This window comes from Epinephelus moara, chromosome 19 (assembly GCF_006386435.1).
Source record: "Epinephelus moara isolate mb chromosome 19, YSFRI_EMoa_1.0, whole genome shotgun sequence".
Lineage (NCBI taxonomy): Eukaryota > Metazoa > Chordata > Actinopteri > Perciformes > Serranidae > Epinephelus > Epinephelus moara.
Genome location: NC_065524.1, coordinates 30,413,723 through 30,430,116, shown reverse-complemented (window position 1 = coordinate 30,430,116; position 16,394 = coordinate 30,413,723). Strand labels below are relative to the sequence as shown.

The 16,394-nt window shown below is 42.4% G+C and overlaps 1 protein-coding gene and 14 non-coding genes across 17 annotated transcripts in view; 6 read left to right on the top strand and 9 right to left on the bottom strand.

Annotated features, from left to right (window-relative positions):
• LOC126407280 (LIM domain-binding protein 3-like) overlaps positions 1-16,394 on the top strand; it is a 78,237-nt gene that overhangs the window by 25,866 nt on the left and 35,977 nt on the right. For all 3 annotated transcript variants that reach the window (XM_050072097.1, XM_050072098.1, XM_050072100.1), the window contains one exon: positions 13,049-13,200. In XM_050072097.1, the coding sequence (XP_049928054.1) occupies positions 13,049-13,200 (152 nt within the window). The remainder of the gene's footprint in view (positions 1-13,048; positions 13,201-16,394) is intronic.
• trnat-agu (transfer RNA threonine (anticodon AGU)) lies at positions 968-1,041 on the top strand. The gene has a single exon. It is a non-coding gene; the product is annotated as a tRNA-Thr (tRNA).
• On the bottom strand, positions 1,472-1,545 carry trnat-ugu (transfer RNA threonine (anticodon UGU)). Its single transcript has one exon. It is a non-coding gene; the product is annotated as a tRNA-Thr (tRNA).
• trnat-cgu (transfer RNA threonine (anticodon CGU)) lies at positions 1,862-1,935 on the bottom strand. The gene has a single exon. It is a non-coding gene; the product is annotated as a tRNA-Thr (tRNA).
• On the bottom strand, positions 2,476-2,549 carry trnat-agu (transfer RNA threonine (anticodon AGU)). The gene has a single exon. It is a non-coding gene; the product is annotated as a tRNA-Thr (tRNA).
• Positions 3,011-3,084, top strand: trnat-ugu (transfer RNA threonine (anticodon UGU)). Its single transcript has one exon. It is a non-coding gene; the product is annotated as a tRNA-Thr (tRNA).
• On the bottom strand, positions 3,515-3,588 carry trnat-ugu (transfer RNA threonine (anticodon UGU)). The gene has a single exon. It is a non-coding gene; the product is annotated as a tRNA-Thr (tRNA).
• On the bottom strand, positions 3,905-3,978 carry trnat-cgu (transfer RNA threonine (anticodon CGU)). Its single transcript has one exon. It is a non-coding gene; the product is annotated as a tRNA-Thr (tRNA).
• trnat-agu (transfer RNA threonine (anticodon AGU)) lies at positions 4,519-4,592 on the bottom strand. Its single transcript has one exon. It is a non-coding gene; the product is annotated as a tRNA-Thr (tRNA).
• trnat-ugu (transfer RNA threonine (anticodon UGU)) lies at positions 5,203-5,276 on the top strand. The gene has a single exon. It is a non-coding gene; the product is annotated as a tRNA-Thr (tRNA).
• On the bottom strand, positions 5,642-5,715 carry trnat-agu (transfer RNA threonine (anticodon AGU)). Its single transcript has one exon. It is a non-coding gene; the product is annotated as a tRNA-Thr (tRNA).
• trnat-ugu (transfer RNA threonine (anticodon UGU)) lies at positions 6,326-6,399 on the bottom strand. The gene has a single exon. It is a non-coding gene; the product is annotated as a tRNA-Thr (tRNA).
• trnat-agu (transfer RNA threonine (anticodon AGU)) lies at positions 6,699-6,772 on the bottom strand. Its single transcript has one exon. It is a non-coding gene; the product is annotated as a tRNA-Thr (tRNA).
• trnat-agu (transfer RNA threonine (anticodon AGU)) lies at positions 7,790-7,863 on the top strand. The gene has a single exon. It is a non-coding gene; the product is annotated as a tRNA-Thr (tRNA).
• On the top strand, positions 8,553-8,626 carry trnat-agu (transfer RNA threonine (anticodon AGU)). The gene has a single exon. It is a non-coding gene; the product is annotated as a tRNA-Thr (tRNA).

The window sequence follows — 16,394 nt, the reverse complement described above, 5'->3', positions numbered from 1 at the left end:
GAGAGCTGCTGAAGGAGAAAGGTAATACAATCACAGGCCAGCGCTAACAGCGGCTAACAGCTAACAGCTAACAGCGGCGCAGTGATGCGAGGAGAGGGATGAGGCTGTTAGCGACTGGCCGCTAACAGCGGCTAACAGCCAACAGCGGCGCTGGCCTGTGATTGCATCCGGTCACGCTGCCTTTTCTATTCCCTTTTGCGCTTTCTTGGCGACAAGGATTCCGTCTCCCATGATGCTGCATATGCATGATCCTGCATCATGCTCAAAGAGTGGGACTTTGTTATGTTGCAGTAGTGCCAGGGTAGTAGCGAAGCGCCTCTTGCTGCTCTCCTTCGGCTCCTCAGTCTCGCAGTGCTGGCCTGGCTCTCAACGAAAACGCCAAAGGCGGTGCTGTATGTCCCTTGCTGGCGGGTGTATTCTCAAGATGGTGAAACGTAATGGAACCCCAGAGACGACTTACCTGCACAATGTACAAACAAATCCGAAATTCTCTTTTTACGAGAATAAGTCAGATTATTGGTGGAGGTAATAGTACACCAATGATGACATATTTATGAATGCAGACATCAATTTTTGCCAATAAACAACTGAAAATGTTACACAATGTCCCTTTAAAAAAAAAATTGTTTTATGAAATCACTTTATTAAAGATAATTTTGTTATTCGGCAGTGGACACATTGGAAAGTGCAAGTTTTGAGGTTTTGATCAGTATTTTTTCCATGCTTGTGTGATAAAAATTTCTGGAGATTCTGTTCTCAGTAGAATTTAAAGGATCCTTGACACTGGAACAGTCCTTGGGCGGGGCTCGATTACACAGCCTCTTTGAAATTCAGCCATCCTTCCTTGACTTCGAGAAGCACCTAGGGTTTCTCACCACAACAAGTTTTTAAGTACTTTGACTTACTAGTTACTATACTGGTTACCTTGGCTCCATAGGTCCTCATCTTCGAGGCACCAACCACAGGAGGCGCTGTGGCTTAGTTGGTCAAAGCGCCTGTCTAGTAAACAGGAGATCCTGGGTTCAAATCCCAGCAGTGCCTTATTGTTAACTCTATCCTGACGTTGCACTTTGCTTCTGTTACATGATGTTTGAAGCGACCCATATCTGACATCAATGTGAACATGTCTCTGCCCTGAAACACCTCATATGCATTTAACAATCTCACACACATTTGCTTTGCAACAACAAAAGAAAGGGGCATATTTGTTAGACAGGCATACAGGGGAAAAATAAAAACCAAAGTGCAGCAGGCGTTAAATCTCTAATGATTTGCTGCTGAGGTCAGATGACAATTGGTTGTATGTTGAGGAGTGTGAGAAGACAAAAGCAGTGTTAGAGCCATAGCTAACGTCATAGCTCTGTTAGGAGAGAGTGCTGGTGGTTCTGTGTAGAGAGAGTCAGGAGTGACAGGGCTATGATCAGATTTGAGCTTGAAAAGTGAATGTAACCATAAGGAGGACTTGGGATTGAGGCACTGCTGGGATTTGAACCCAGGATCTCCTGTTTACAAGACAGGCACTTTGACCAGCTAAGCCACAGCACCATGCATCTGCAACCCTTGGAAAACATAATGTGATCCGATTGGGTTGTACATTAGTTTAGTACATTATTAGCCACAGTGACGGTGTGGCTCTGTGGATGTCTGTTCCAGGCTGAAATATCTGAGCAGCTATTGGACAGATGTGATGAATTGTGGTTCAGGTGTTCATGTTCCCTGCAGTAGTTGTAATAATTTTGTCAATCTCAGTGTTTCCCAATAGACACTAAACATGATACCTGCAGTTATTTGTCTGGCTGGTAGCACTGACAGTTTAGAGACATATTTTTGGGGCTTTGAATTCCCACCGTCAGATAATCTTAGGCACTGCTGGGATTTGAACCCAGGATCTCCTGTTTACGAGACAGGCGCTTTCACCAACTAAGCCACAGCGCCTCACAGTGTTAGTTCAGCCACTGTTTAAACCTTCCTTGAGCAAGGCATTCGACAGGCTCAGTGTGTTGGAGATCTCTTTCTATCAAGTGAAATTGTTGCTTTGGTTAAAACCAAACAATTGGACAAATGCTCATTAAACAGCAGCTTCAGGTGGAGGAACAGTTTGTCATGGTGAATTATACAGAAGCAAAGAAAGAAGTTGTCAAACCAGGCACTGCTGGTATTTGAACCCAGGATCTCCTGTTAATAAGACAGGAAATTTGACCAACTAAGCCACAGTGCTTTCATTTCTGTTCTTTCAGTCTAACCATATGCTTGATTTGGATCAACAGCGAGAAACTTAAGTCATTGCTTAATGTAAAAAAAAGCACCGTCACACGTGTTGAATGTATGAAAGTGACGTGAATGATATGCTACAGCCTTCACAGTCAACCCAAATAAACACTGATGGGAGATTATGGACCAATGTGCTAGCACTGTCCATCACCATTATCTGAAGACCATGTTGTTGGGGGGCATGGGTTGATCTTGGTAACAACAAGGCACTGCTGGGATTTGAACCCAGGATCTCCTGTTTACTAGACAGGCACTTTGACCAACTAAGCCACAGCGCCTCTTACTGTAGAGGCTCAGACACACCAAAAAAGACACCAAGGAACTAGCCATACCAGCAGGTGGCAGTGGTAGTCTGGAGTGAAAAAACATACTTCAGAAGGCATTCAAGAGGGTGCTGTGGCTTAGTTGGTCAAAGTGCCTGTTTCATAAACAGGAGATCATGTGTTCAAATCCCAGCAGTGCCTTTGTTGTTACAAAGATAATTTCTTAAATGCTGTGTCATGTTTGATCTCCACTCTGCAAAAAGGAAATCCCTCTTCAGATTAAATGGAATTCCACTCTATGTGACACTAAAATGTTCCACAGAGAGACAAGAATGGTCTCTAAACACTCTCAACATGGCTCTGGCTAAGTGGTTAAGTTGTTTAAAATATTCTTACTTCAGAGATCGCCAACATGTTGGTCTTAGTAATTGCCCTGCTCAACAAACCTTCGGCCAGAGGCTATAAGGAAAGTAGGAGGCGCTGTGGCTTAGTTGGTCAAAGCACCTGTCTTGTAAACAGGAGATCCTGGGTTCAAATCCCAGCAGTGCCTTATTGTTAACTCTATCCTGACGTTGCACTTTGCTTCTGTTACATGATGTTTGAAGCGACCCATATCTGACATCAATGTGAACATGTCTCTGCCCTGAAACACCTCATATGCATCTAACAATCTCACACACATTTGCTTTGCAACAACAAAAGAAAGGGGCATATTTGTTAGACAGGCATACAGGGGAAAAATAAAAACCAAAGTGCAGCAGGCGTTAAATCTCTAATGATTTGCTGCTGAGGTCAGATGACAATTGGTTGTATGTTGAGGAGTGTGAGAAGACAAAAGCAGTGTTAGAGCCATAGCTAACGTCATAGCTCTGTTAGGAGAGAGTGCTGGTGGTTCTGTGTAGAGAGAGTCAGGAGTGACAGGGCTATGATCAGATTTGAGCTTGAAAAGTGAATGTAACCATAAGGAGGACTTGGGATTGAGGCACTGCTGGGATTTGAACCCAGGATCTCCTGTTTACAAGACAGGCACTTTGACCAGCTAAGCCACAGCACCATGCATCTGCAACCCTTGGAAAACATAATGTGATCCGATTGGGTTGTACATTAGTTTAGTACATTATTAGCCACAGTGACGGTGTGGCTCTGTGGATGTCTGTTCCAGGCTGAAATATCTGAGCAGCTATTGGACAGATGTGATGAATTGTGGTTCAGGTGTTCATGTTCCCTGCAGTAGTTGTAATAATTTTGTCAATCTCAGTGTTTCCCAATAGACACTAAACATGATACCTGCAGTTATTTGTCTGGCTGGTAGCACTGACAGTTTAGAGACATATTTTTGGGGCTTTGAATTCCCACCGTCAGATAATCTTAGGCACTGCTGGGATTTGAACCCAGGATCTCCTGTTTACGAGACAGGCGCTTTCACCAACTAAGCCACAGCGCCTCACAGTGTTAGTTCAGCCACTGTTTAAACCTTCCTTGAGCAAGGCATTCGACAGGCTCAGTGTGTTGGAGATCTCTTTCTATCAAGTGAAATTGTTGCTTTGGTTAAAACCAAACAATTGGACAAATGCTCATTAAACAGCAGCTTCAGGTGGAGGAACAGTTTGTCATGGTGAATTATACAGAAGCAAAGAAAGAAGTTGTCAAACCAGGCACTGCTGGTATTTGAACCCAGGATCTCCTGTTAATAAGACAGGAAATTTGACCAACTAAGCCACAGTGCTTTCATTTCTGTTCTTTCAGTCTAACCATATGCTTGATTTGGATCAACAGCGAGAAACTTAAGTCATTGCTTAATGTAAAAAAAAGCACCGTCACACGTGTTGAATGTATGAAAGTGACGTGAATGATATGCTACAGCCTTCACAGTCAACCCAAATAAACACTGATGGGAGATTATGGACCAATGTGCTAGCACTGTCCATCACCATTATCTGAAGACCATGTTGTTGGGGGGCATGGGTTGATCTTGGTAACAACAAGGCACTGCTGGGATTTGAACCCAGGATCTCCTGTTTACTAGACAGGCACTTTGACCAACTAAGCCACAGCGCCTCTTACTGTAGAGGCTCAGACACACCAAAAAAGACACCAAGGAACTAGCCATACCAGCAGGTGGCAGTGGTAGTCTGGAGTGAAAAAACATACTTCAGAAGGCATTCAAGAGGGTGCTGTGGCTTAGTTGGTCAAAGTGCCTGTTTCATAAACAGGAGATCATGTGTTCAAATCCCAGCAGTGCCTTTGTTGTTACAAAGATAATTTCTTAAATGCTGTGTCATGTTTGATCTCCACTCTGCAAAAAGGAAATCCCTCTTCAGATTAAATGGAATTCCACTCTATGTGACACTAAAATGTTCCACAGAGAGACAAGAATGGTCTCTAAACACTCTCAACATGGCTCTGGCTAAGTNTTAAATGCTGTGTCATGTTTGATCTCCACTCTGCAAAAAGGAAATCCCTCTTCAGATTAAATGGAATTCCACTCTATGTGACACTAAAATGTTCCACAGAGAGACAAGAATGGTCTCTAAACACTCTCAACATGGCTCTGGCTAAGTGGTTAAGTTGTTTTAAAATATTCTTACTTCAGAGATCGCCAACATGTTGGTCTTAGTAATTGCCCTGCTCAACAAACTTTTGGACAGAGGCTATAAGGAAAGTCGGAGGCGCTGTGGCTTAGTTGGTCAAAGCACCTGTCTTGTAAACAGGAGATCCTGGGTTCAAATCCCAGCAGTGCCTTCAATTACAACTCTAACAGAGTTGTCACAGTTTCTGTCGGATGTTTGAAGTGACTCATATCTGACATCAGTGTGAAATGCCTTGTAAGCATTTTATAAGGTCACACACATGCGCGTTGGAACAACATAGTAAAAAGGCCCTGGGAATTGGGGGGAAAAAAGTAACAAAGCACACAGCTCCGTAAGGATTTGCTGCTGAGGTGAGATGGCCATTCAGCATATGTTGAGGATGAGCGTCAGAAGATGGAAGGAATGTAACAGCCATAGCAGCAATTAACAGTAGTTCTGCAGAGAGAGAGTCAGCAGTGATCATGTTTGAGCCACATTTGCTCGTGTGTATTTAGCCATAAGGAGACAATCTCGTTGAGGCACTGCTGGGATTTGAACCCAGGATCTCCTGTTTACTAGACAGGCACTTTGACCAACTAAGCCACAGCGCCTCTTACTGTGGCTTCGACACACCAAATTGACACCAAAGAACAAGTGACGATGAAGGCCGACTGATATGTTGCCTTACATTGCAAGTGTCGAGGCCAAAATGTTGCATTTGAACACACTACAAAGACGACAGCCAGCAGCCAATTAAAAAAATTCTGGAGATGCTGACCTGAGATGCCTTATTGTTAACTCTATCTTGAGGTTGCACTTTACTTCTGTTACATGATGTTTGAAGCGACCAATATCTGACATCACTGTTAACAGCCTTGAAATGCCTTGTATTCGTCTTATAATGTCACACACATGCGTGTTGGAACAACAAATGTCACAGACATTTTGGGGGGAAAAAATAACAAAGCGCACCAAGCATTCAGCACTGTAATGATTTGCTGCTGAGTTGAGATGGCCATTCATTATATGTTGAGGATGAGCGTCAGAAGATGGAAGGAATGTAACAGCCATCAGGCTCAGTGTGTTGGAGATCTCTTTCTATCAAGTGAAATCTGTTGCTTTGGTTAAAACCAAACAAATGCTCATTAAACAGCAGCTTCAGGTGGAGGAACAGTGTGTCATGGTGAATTATACAGAAGCAAAGGGATAAGCTATCTAACCTAGCACTGCTGGGATTTGAACCCAGGATGTTCTGTTTACAAGACAGGTGCTTTGACCAACTAAGCCACAGCGCCTTTTTTTAACCCTTTGTCTTAGTCTTTTTTTTAATGTTTGGTTTGGTTGTATAAAAGCACCGTCACACATGTCCAGTGTATGAAAGTGATGTGAATCATATGCTATAGCCTTCACAGTCACCAGATCGCAACCCAAATAAACAGCTATGGGATATTATGGACCAACGTGCTAGTGCTCTCCATCACCTGAGGGAAAGCTTTTGGATAAATATTGTTCAGGGTATTTTCATGACAGATGCAGAGAGAACATTCAAAGTAACAGCCCTTAAGGCCTTTGAGACTTGATCTCTGTAACAACAAGGCACTGCTGGGATTTGAACCCAGGATCTCCTGTTTACTAGACAGGCGCTTTGACCAACTAAGCCACAGCACCTCTTGCCAAAAAGGCCCAGACACACCAAACAGACACCAAGGAGTTAGCCATACCAGCAGGTGGCAGTGGTCTGTATTAATCATTCAAAAATAGAAACCAGAAGACAGGCAGGACAGATTCAAGACCAGACACACCAAACTGAAACTCGAGAACTAGTGGATACGAATGCGTTGCCTCATTTGCTGCCCATGTTTCAGCCAAAGAGCTGCACTTGAACACACCACAAAAACTACAGCCAGCTGCCATCTAGCACATATGTTCTGCACCAGGATGAGAGGAAGTACGTCTCCATACCAGAAGCACTGTCACACGTGTTGAATGTATGAAAGTGATGTGAATCATGTGCTACAGCCTTCACAGTCACCAGATCTCAACGCAAATAAACATCTATGGGATATTATGGACTGATGTGCTAGCACTGTCCATCATCATCATCTGAAGACCAAATAAGGGAAAGCTTTTGGTGGCATCTTCATGATGGATGCAGAGTAGATTCAGCTCATCAGACTTCCTATAAAAGCTGACCTCTTTAACAACTAGGCACTGCTGGGATTTGAACCCAGGATCTCTTGTTTACTAGACAGGCACTTTGACCAACTAAGCCACAGCGCCTCATACTGTAGAGGCTCAGCCACACCAAACTGACACCAAAGAACTAGTGACGATGAAGGCCGACTGATGTGTTGCCTTAGATTGCAAGTGTCTCAGCCAAATAGTTGCACTTGAACACACCACAGAGACTACAGCCAGCAGCCATCTAGCACATCTGTTCTGCGCCTGCATGAGAAGAAATAACTTGTCATACCACCAGGCGGTGGTAGTCTGTGATCGTCATTCAAAAAGAGAAACCAGGAGACAGACAGGACGTATTCAAGATGCTAGTTAGCACATTAACAACACAACCTGGAGTAGAAAGAACAAATGATATTTATTATATGGCAGCATGAATCTTCATCTGTTCAGAAACACCTTTGATATGACTGGCCCTTTAATATTAGAGAAGATTACATTCACGAAGGCGCTGTGGCTTAGTTGGTTAAAGCGCCTGTCTAGTAAACAGGAGATCCTGGGTTCAAATCCCAGCAGTGCCTCATGTCAACATTTCATTTCTGTCTCTCAGTGTTTCAGCATCAACATGTGTCACCAAGGTGCTCTTCTTCTTATTTCATTTTAAACTGTTGATTGGGTTGCTTCTGTATAATTCACCATGACACACTGTTCCTCCACCTGAAGCTGCTTTTTGATGAGCATTTGTCCAGTTGTTTGGTTTTAACCAAAGCAACAATTTCACTTGACAGAAAGGGGCCCCAACATACTGAGCCTGGTGTTATGCCTTGCTCAAGGGAGCTTTAAACAGTGGATGAAACAGGTACATGAGGCACTGTGGTTTAGTTGGTCAAAGCGCCTGTCTTGTCAACAGGTAATCCTGGGTTCAAATCCTGGCAGTGCCTAAAATTATCTGACTGTGATGGAAGAGATCGGCATTTACAGTCCTAAAAATATGGCATTTAACTGCAAGTGCTACCAGCTAGACAGAGTACTGCAGCCATAACATTTAGTGTGTACTGGAAACATTGAGGATGAAAGTTATTACAACTCCTGCAGGGAACATGAACATCCGAACGACATTTAGTCACATCCATGCAATAGCTGCTGAGATATTTCAGCTTGCAACAGACATACATACTTTAGAGACACACCACTAATGTGATTAAAAATGTACCAAACTAATGTACAACCCAATCAGATCAAAAATGTTTTCCCACAAGAGTCAGACGTGGGCGCTGTGGCTTAGTTGGTCAAAGTGCCTGTCTAGTAAACAGGAGATCCTGGGTTCAAATCCCAGCAGTGCCTCAATGTTACTGTTCCCTGCATGAAAAACAGGGTAGTCTGTTATCATGCATGTGATCTAACACTCCCTGCTAATGCCAATCACATTTTCCCACTGACCCTCAGGTGGCAGTAACATGCCAAAATGTGTAACAGTGTGCCACCAAAGACAGAGAGGAAGATTACAAGTCCGTAAAGATGATGTAAACAATACTGGATTGAAAACGCCTAAGAACTCATCTTTGCAAATGTTTTTTAAGGAAGGAAATGGATTCAGCACGATTGTTAAACCTCAAGGATCCACACAATGAGTTTGGGTGAGAAACATTGATGTAAATGTAACTTATGTTTGTTAATGAGAAAACTCAGCTTTGCAAATGTTGAAGAAGACGTCACTCTATAACCAGCTCAGCCACTGCAGCTCCTCCTGTGTTGGAGCGCTGCTGAATTTATCCTGTCCTCAGTCTTCAGTGTGCAGGAACTCTTCCAACTGGAAGTGCACCAGTAAGCTGAGCAGAGTGTAAACTGGGACAGGCTCCCCGCTGTCTGTCACTGTCAGTGGCAGCTAACAGTTCGTCTCCAGGGGGCGATGTTTCATTCACGCCACATTAACCCGCATCCAGGAGAAATGTCAGCCAGATGAGTCAGAGTGAGATGAGCTGCAGCTAAGTGTCAGAGCACTATTTAACCTTTATGACTCTGTGTGTGTGTGTGTGTGTGTGTGTGTGTGTATGTATCTATAGTACAGTCTCATCCAGGTCTCAACTGCAGGTTTTCCTGTTAATCCTGCAAACGTCTCCAGTTCCTCAGCAGTCTGTTCAGACTCTTCTCCCAACAGATGGTTAAAGGATGATTTCACTGTATGGAGTATTAACGGTTTATAGATTTCTGAATTTGATCCTGCCGTCCATAACAGCCCTGAAGAGATACCTTTCTATTAAATGTGTTAGTCAACTGACAGAAACTTAATAGGTGCAAACATATGTGTATATATAAATATATGTATATATATATATATATATATACAGTATATGTATATATTTGATAGTATAACAGTGGACAGGAAGTGATTTTATTCCTCTGCGCTGCCAATCACCATGTCCTGAGGAGGTATGTTTTCAGATTGTCCATCTGTGTGTCACATTATTGTGAACTTGATATCTCAAGAGTTCCTCAAGGGCATTTCTTTGAATTTGGCATGAGCATCCACTTGGACTTAGCGATAAAGTGATTAGATTTCAGTGGTCAAAGGTCTGAGATCAAGGTCAATGGGACGTTGCGTCTGTCACATTCTTGTGAATGTGATATCTCAAAAAGGCTCTGAGGGACTTTTTGAAGTTTGGCACAAACATCCACTTGGACTCAACAATGAACTGATGTTGGTGGTCAGATGTCAAAGGTCGCTGTGACCTTGCATCCGTCTCATTTTTGTGAAAGCAATATCTCAAGAATCCCAAATTTGGCACCGTTCACTTGGACTCAACAATAAACTGATTAGAATTTAGTGGTCAAAGGTCAAGGTCATTGTGACGTTGTTCGTCTTATCCTTGTGAACATGATATTGTAAGAACCCGAGGGAACTTCCTCAAATATGGCACAAGTATCCACTTGGACTCAGCAATTAAATTATTAGATTTTGCTGGTCATGGGTCAAAGGTCAAGAACACCATTAGGTAATATTTTCAAATTTGGCACCAGTGTTCACTTGGAATGAACGATGACCTGATTAGATTTTGGAAGTCAAAGGTCAGGGTCGTTGTGACCTTGCATTCGTCTCATTCTCGTAATTGCAATATCTCAAGAACACCTTAAGGTAATTCTTTCAAATTTGGCACAAATGTCTGCTTGGACTCAAGGATGAACTGATTTGATTTTGGTGGTCAGAGGTCAAGGTCAATGTAACCTTACAAAACATGTATTTGGCCATAGCTCAAGAATTCATACACTAATTATGACAAAATTTCACACAAATGTCTCATAGGATCTAATGATAAAGTGTTGATATTTTATATCCAAAAGCTTTAAGGTCAGCTTCACTGTGACATCATAATGTTCTGCATACATAATATTTTCTGGACATCACCCAACGTCATTACTCAGGAACAGAATGTGCGACATCTTGGGTGTCCACCTTGAAACTGTGCTGATTGTGTAGATATTCTGTGCTGCTGGGTTGAAGATGTGTGTGAAGCATCCATGTTTTAGAATTTATAGCTTCTTTGCAGCAACATCCGTATTTGTGTCATTGTCAACTGTCATGGCTTCATATGAGTTTTGACAGACATGGATGTAAACTGTAACCTGACTGGCTCGAGGAGGAATACGACTGCATTGCGGTTTACTTTTAATATTTCTTTCGTACACAGTATCTGTATCTTACCTCTATTCCTACATCCATCTTCTTGTCCACCTGCTCCCTCTGTTCCTTAATGTCCTCCTCCACCTCATTTCCCCTTCTTACACCTACATGACCTCCTCCTCTTCCTCCACCTTCTCTCTGACCTCCCCGTCCCACATCTCCATCATCTTGTCCTCCACATCTGATTTTTCTTTCTCTGCTTTCAAACCTCATTACTTTCCTTCCTCACTTCACCTGCTCTGCCTCCGCTTCCATTCTCTCCTCGTGATGTAGAGGTCAAAGGTCACAGCATTCAGACTGGAGACAGTGTATTGCCTGTGGATGGAAATTATGTGGACAAGAGGATGAGAAAGAGCAGAGAGGAGTTGGGGAGTAATTAGAGTGAGTGGATGTGACTCAGCGGGGGGTTAGCGGTGTATGGACAGCTGTCCAGGGTTTAACACTCAGGCATGAACACTTGCGTCCCGTCATTGTATTCGAGGCGCCACAGAGGCCTCGAGGTTACAGATCGACTCTGAGTTAAAGGTCACAAGTTGGACGCGTTTTCCATCGGCAGCCGTGTGTCCTGCTGAGGTCACAGGTCTAATGGATGAAACTCACTTAGTTTCTTTTCAATGGTTTGGGGTTCAGAGCTCATCCATGAAGCTTATGATGTTTATTTTCAGATCACTGTTAAATTAAACCCCCACTAATCACTATTTTTAGCCACACTAGCAGCGTGTCGGCTAATCTGTGGGTCCAACACTTTGTTCCAGACTGAAAATATCTCAACAGCTATGGGATGGATTGTGACAGAATGTGGTTCAGATGTTCAAGTTCCAGTCAGGATGAACTGTAATAACTTGAGTGAGCCTGTGACTATGTAGCCCCATCATCAGGTCAACATTTTAATGTTTCCAATGCTTTGTTTTATGACTAAATACCTGCAGAACACATGGCGTCCCCATCAGCCTCAGCTGGACTCTGTGTTTGGTGTTTATAAGTAAATGTCAGGATGCTGCAGGTTTGGATACTTTTGATAAGGTACTGTTGTCTCAAATCAAACACGGCTGTCACGCACTTAACAGAAATAACAATCGCAAGATCTGGCAGCTTTTGTTCTTTGCCGACATTTGATGAACGATTGTCACATGCCAAATTATATGCTCGCGTTATCTGCTTGTTTGCTAACTCGGCATCTTCTGTATTTATTTATTGTAATAAAATTAACATTTTCACAGCACATTTTTATATTTCAGTCAGAAATACTTTAGTAAAAGTAAAATTTTATTTCCATTTGCAGTATGATATTTGGAGGCATGGCTCTGTCCTGGGGCCCCTCTGCCTTTCCTCGGGCCTATGCAGAAAACCTCTTCCATGCATTCGTAGACTCTAGCTGGTGTTGCAATGTCTCATCTGAGGATGACATGCAGCTCAAATCCCAGCAGCACCCAGCTGACATGATGATTTCCTATGAGATTCATTAATCCTCTTAATCATATTCTTTTGTTTTAAACACATTTTGGTGCTCTAAGTTAAAGATTTATCCAGGATTTGCAGCATTTTAAAATCTACAGACTCTCTGATATTTAGTGTTTTTAACAAACAGTGATGTCATATTCTGTGTCCCTGATGAATCTGGTTTATCTGAACACACAACTTGTCGGCCCTTTCTGTTTGTGTAACTGTGTCGTGGATGAGGGTCAAAACTCCTGGGGTGGATTTTCAGATTAAGGGGACTTTAGTGTGGAAACATATTAATCATTAACCTTTTGATTAATTCTCTTCCCATTTGATTGATTGTTTTATGTGAAACAGTGAACCCTATTCCATCCAGCCTTTCATGATTAAGTAATTGAAAGTTGCAGATTGACGTGTGCGCTGACCTGTGCTGTGACCTGAGCCGACATTCAGGGTGTCTCTAAAAGAAGATGACATGATAACAGGAAATGGTCCTTTGTTCATTTTACTTTTTTGTTCTTTATTTTTCAAACCTTGAAAGGAAGAGTGGATTTGTTCTTGTCTCAAGTCACTCAGAGAAACAAAATATGATCCCATCATGTGTCTGACTGAAGATTGTAAAAGTCCTTGTGTTTGTGTTTTCACAGATCACTCCCGGCAGCAAGGCGGCGCAGGGCAACCTGGTCCAGGGTGATGTCATCGTCGCCATTGATGGCGTTGGAACTGACGGGATGACTCACCTGGAGGCTCAGAACAAGATCAAGATGGCCAACTACAACCTGGCGCTCACCATGACAAAGTAAGGACTGAAACTAATTACTAAACTCAACTATTAAAGAAATAGTAACTGCACCGACTCAACAAGAAGTAGTTCATATTAGCTGATATCCTTCCTCTGTATTCTCAAAAACATTTCCTATTTATTACATCAGTTAATGAGATTAGTTTAAGGGAACTTTTGGTATTTCTGAAATTGGTGTGGTTGTGAAAAAGAGCATTGCAGAGGCAGCAGCAAAACAGGCTACAGGCTAGTATCACACACTGTCAAGGGTAAATCGTGGACATTCAGAGTCACTGCTGGTGAAGATAAGCGATAGCAGACCGGACAAAGGACGATCTGTACGTAACGTTTTGTGCTGCATTTAAACCTGGAGGGGATGCTGAGAGTCTGAGACAATTGACGGAGCTTTATAGGTGACCCTCTCTTCATACAGATGCTGTACATTATTAAAGGTAACACCAGTGATCTTGCAGCACAACTTGACCACTTTTTCCAACTTGTTGACGAAGATTACAGGCAAAACAACGGTGGAAACATCAGTGAGAGTTGCAGAGAGGAGCTCCAGGAAGAGTTTGTTGTGTTAGAGTACAGAAAGTGTAGCTCAGTGTTATCTATGAAGTGAGTCTAAGAATGTGGTTAAGTTTGGGAGGTTTCAGAACAAGACTTCACCTTGATGGAGACTTGGTTACACCCAATAACAAACAGACCAGCATAAGGTAAAGAAAACATTTCATGTCTCTGTAGGGTCCTTTCTGTAATGTTGTCAGACAGTTCTAATAACAATGTGAGCCTGTCAGTGGCAAATCCTTCAGTGGACGTTGATGTTGCACAAGTGCTGTGACAATTTCATTGTGGTCTGTTTCACCGCTGCTGGCTGCACAGTCTCTCTCAATACTGGACCACTTTCAAAAACACCGTAAAATAGATTCCAAAAATACTTAAGTTTCCCTTTAAAGCTCTGTGTCATCGGCATGGAAAGAGACGCTGTGTCTCTTGATGAAGCCACCGAGGAGCAACGTGAAGAAAAGGGTTTAACAAAACATATTTTATTTTAACTGTTTTGTGTGTACAAATCTAAATTTGTGAAGTAACTAAAGCCGTCAGATAGATGCAGGGGAGTAGAAGTAGAAAGTAGCATGAAAAGAAAAGTATCTCACATGTGTTCTTAAATACAGCGATCCAGTTAGTCACATTCCACCATTGTTCTCATATTGAGTTTAAAAATGGAGGATTATAGATTGGTGTGTGTCTGCTGGGTGTCTTAAATGCTGCAGAGTAAACAGAGGCAGAGGATGACTGCTGCAGATGTTGAACATCAGGCTGTCTGGTGTCAATCAGGACCAAAATAGAGTGAAATCATCCCTCTGGTACCCTGAAGGTATCTGACAGAAGAATCTGATAAGCACAGTGAGGAAATGAATGTTGTTCCACAGAGGAGTCTCATAACTGCAAACCCTCTGGGTGATGAAGAGGAGATGAGGAGCTCCTGGGGTTTTTTCCTCATGAAATTTTCATGTCACTGGTGGTGTTTTATGAGTGTAAAGTGGACGGTGAGGCCTGTGGTGGAGCACAACAGACAAGATGGAATAGATGTGGAGCTTTGACTCACAGCAGCAAATATAATAGAGGCTATTTGACCCCTCTGCACTTCCTCCTCTGATGAAAACTCTCACACACACACACACACACACACAATGCAGAGAACATACAAAACAATCAATTTTCATTTCAGGGTCACACTGTCTTTTTTCTGCCGCAGCACAAAGGGACCATAATGCACCTGTGATTGTCAGTTGTGGATCTGTAAGACACTTTATCTGAAATATATTGCTTCGGACTCATTCCAAACTAAACAACAAAATACTCTGCTTTTAAAGGGACAGTTCGCCCCAAAATAAAAAAGGCATATCTTCACTCTTACCTGTAGTGCTGTTTATCGATTGAGATTGTTTTGGTGTGAGTTGCTGAATGTTGGAGATATCGGCACTGCATTTCTTTCAACCTTTGTTGCCAGATAAAATGTTGGCACTGTACGTCTCTGCAAACCACAGATACATTATGTTTGCATGTTATTATGTAGCAGTTAATGTGTGGTTCGGTTTAGGCACAAAAACCACTTGGGTATGATTTGGAAAAGATAGTGTTTGGGGGAAGAATATCTGGTTTTGGGGGCATGATCCAGACAGGAAACACAGCAATGTCTCAGTAAAAAGCTTTTTGTGCCTCTATCCCAGCTGGAAAATTAGCGATGCACTGCTACAAAGCAGCCACGTCTGGGGCCTAATGCGGGATTTATACTTCTGTGTCGAATCAATGCCGTACCGATGGCATACCCTACGCCGGACTGTACCCTATACCATAGCCTGACGTGCACCTTCTAAGAAATGTAACTATATGTTGCGGCGATGCAGACCTCCTGTCTGTTTCTGTAAGCTGAAACCATTTCCCTCAGTGGAAACGAAGCTCTTATTTACTTTTATTTCACAGATAAGAAACAATTAATTGTGAAGACAATAAAGCCTCCACTAAAATAGCATTTTAGTTTTTGTGTGTGATTTATCCTTCAGGGATTTATACTTTGGGATTTATCCTGGCTTCATATGAGCAGAGGAAATCTCTGCTATCGCTAGGCTAATTTATACAATGTAAAATGCCATAGGCTTGTGCTAATAATGTTAGCATGTTATATTTGTGTGGAAAACATGTTTAGTATGAGACAGTTGTTTTGTCAGTGAACCTTGTGAGTTGTAATGGAGCCAAATTGTGTGCCATTACCTTTGTTAAATGCAGTGTTGGGCAGTAGCGTCACTACAGTAGCGGACATTTGTAGTTTAACTACATTTCTCAGTAGCTTGGTGATAGCGTCGCTGTTTTCTGAATCAAGTAACTTCTCAGTAGTTAAGCTCTTTTATTGATCACTTCACACATAATTTCTGAAGCTCAAACGAGGCGGGGATTTCTGTTATGGACTGAAATAAAACTGTCACCGCTACCACACAGAGTCACTTCCGCATGAACCTGACGGGGGACAGCCCGCTCTCCGGCCGTACTCGCACAATTCTGAAACTCGTTGTACTACAAAAGCTTGAAATGAACGTTCAACTCATTGTTTTTTATTGAAAATATGTCACTGTCTTCATTTATTATGTATAATTTCTCTAGCAGCAAACACATTTAAAAGGAGATGCTTGTCAAGTCTTTTTACGCGCGCC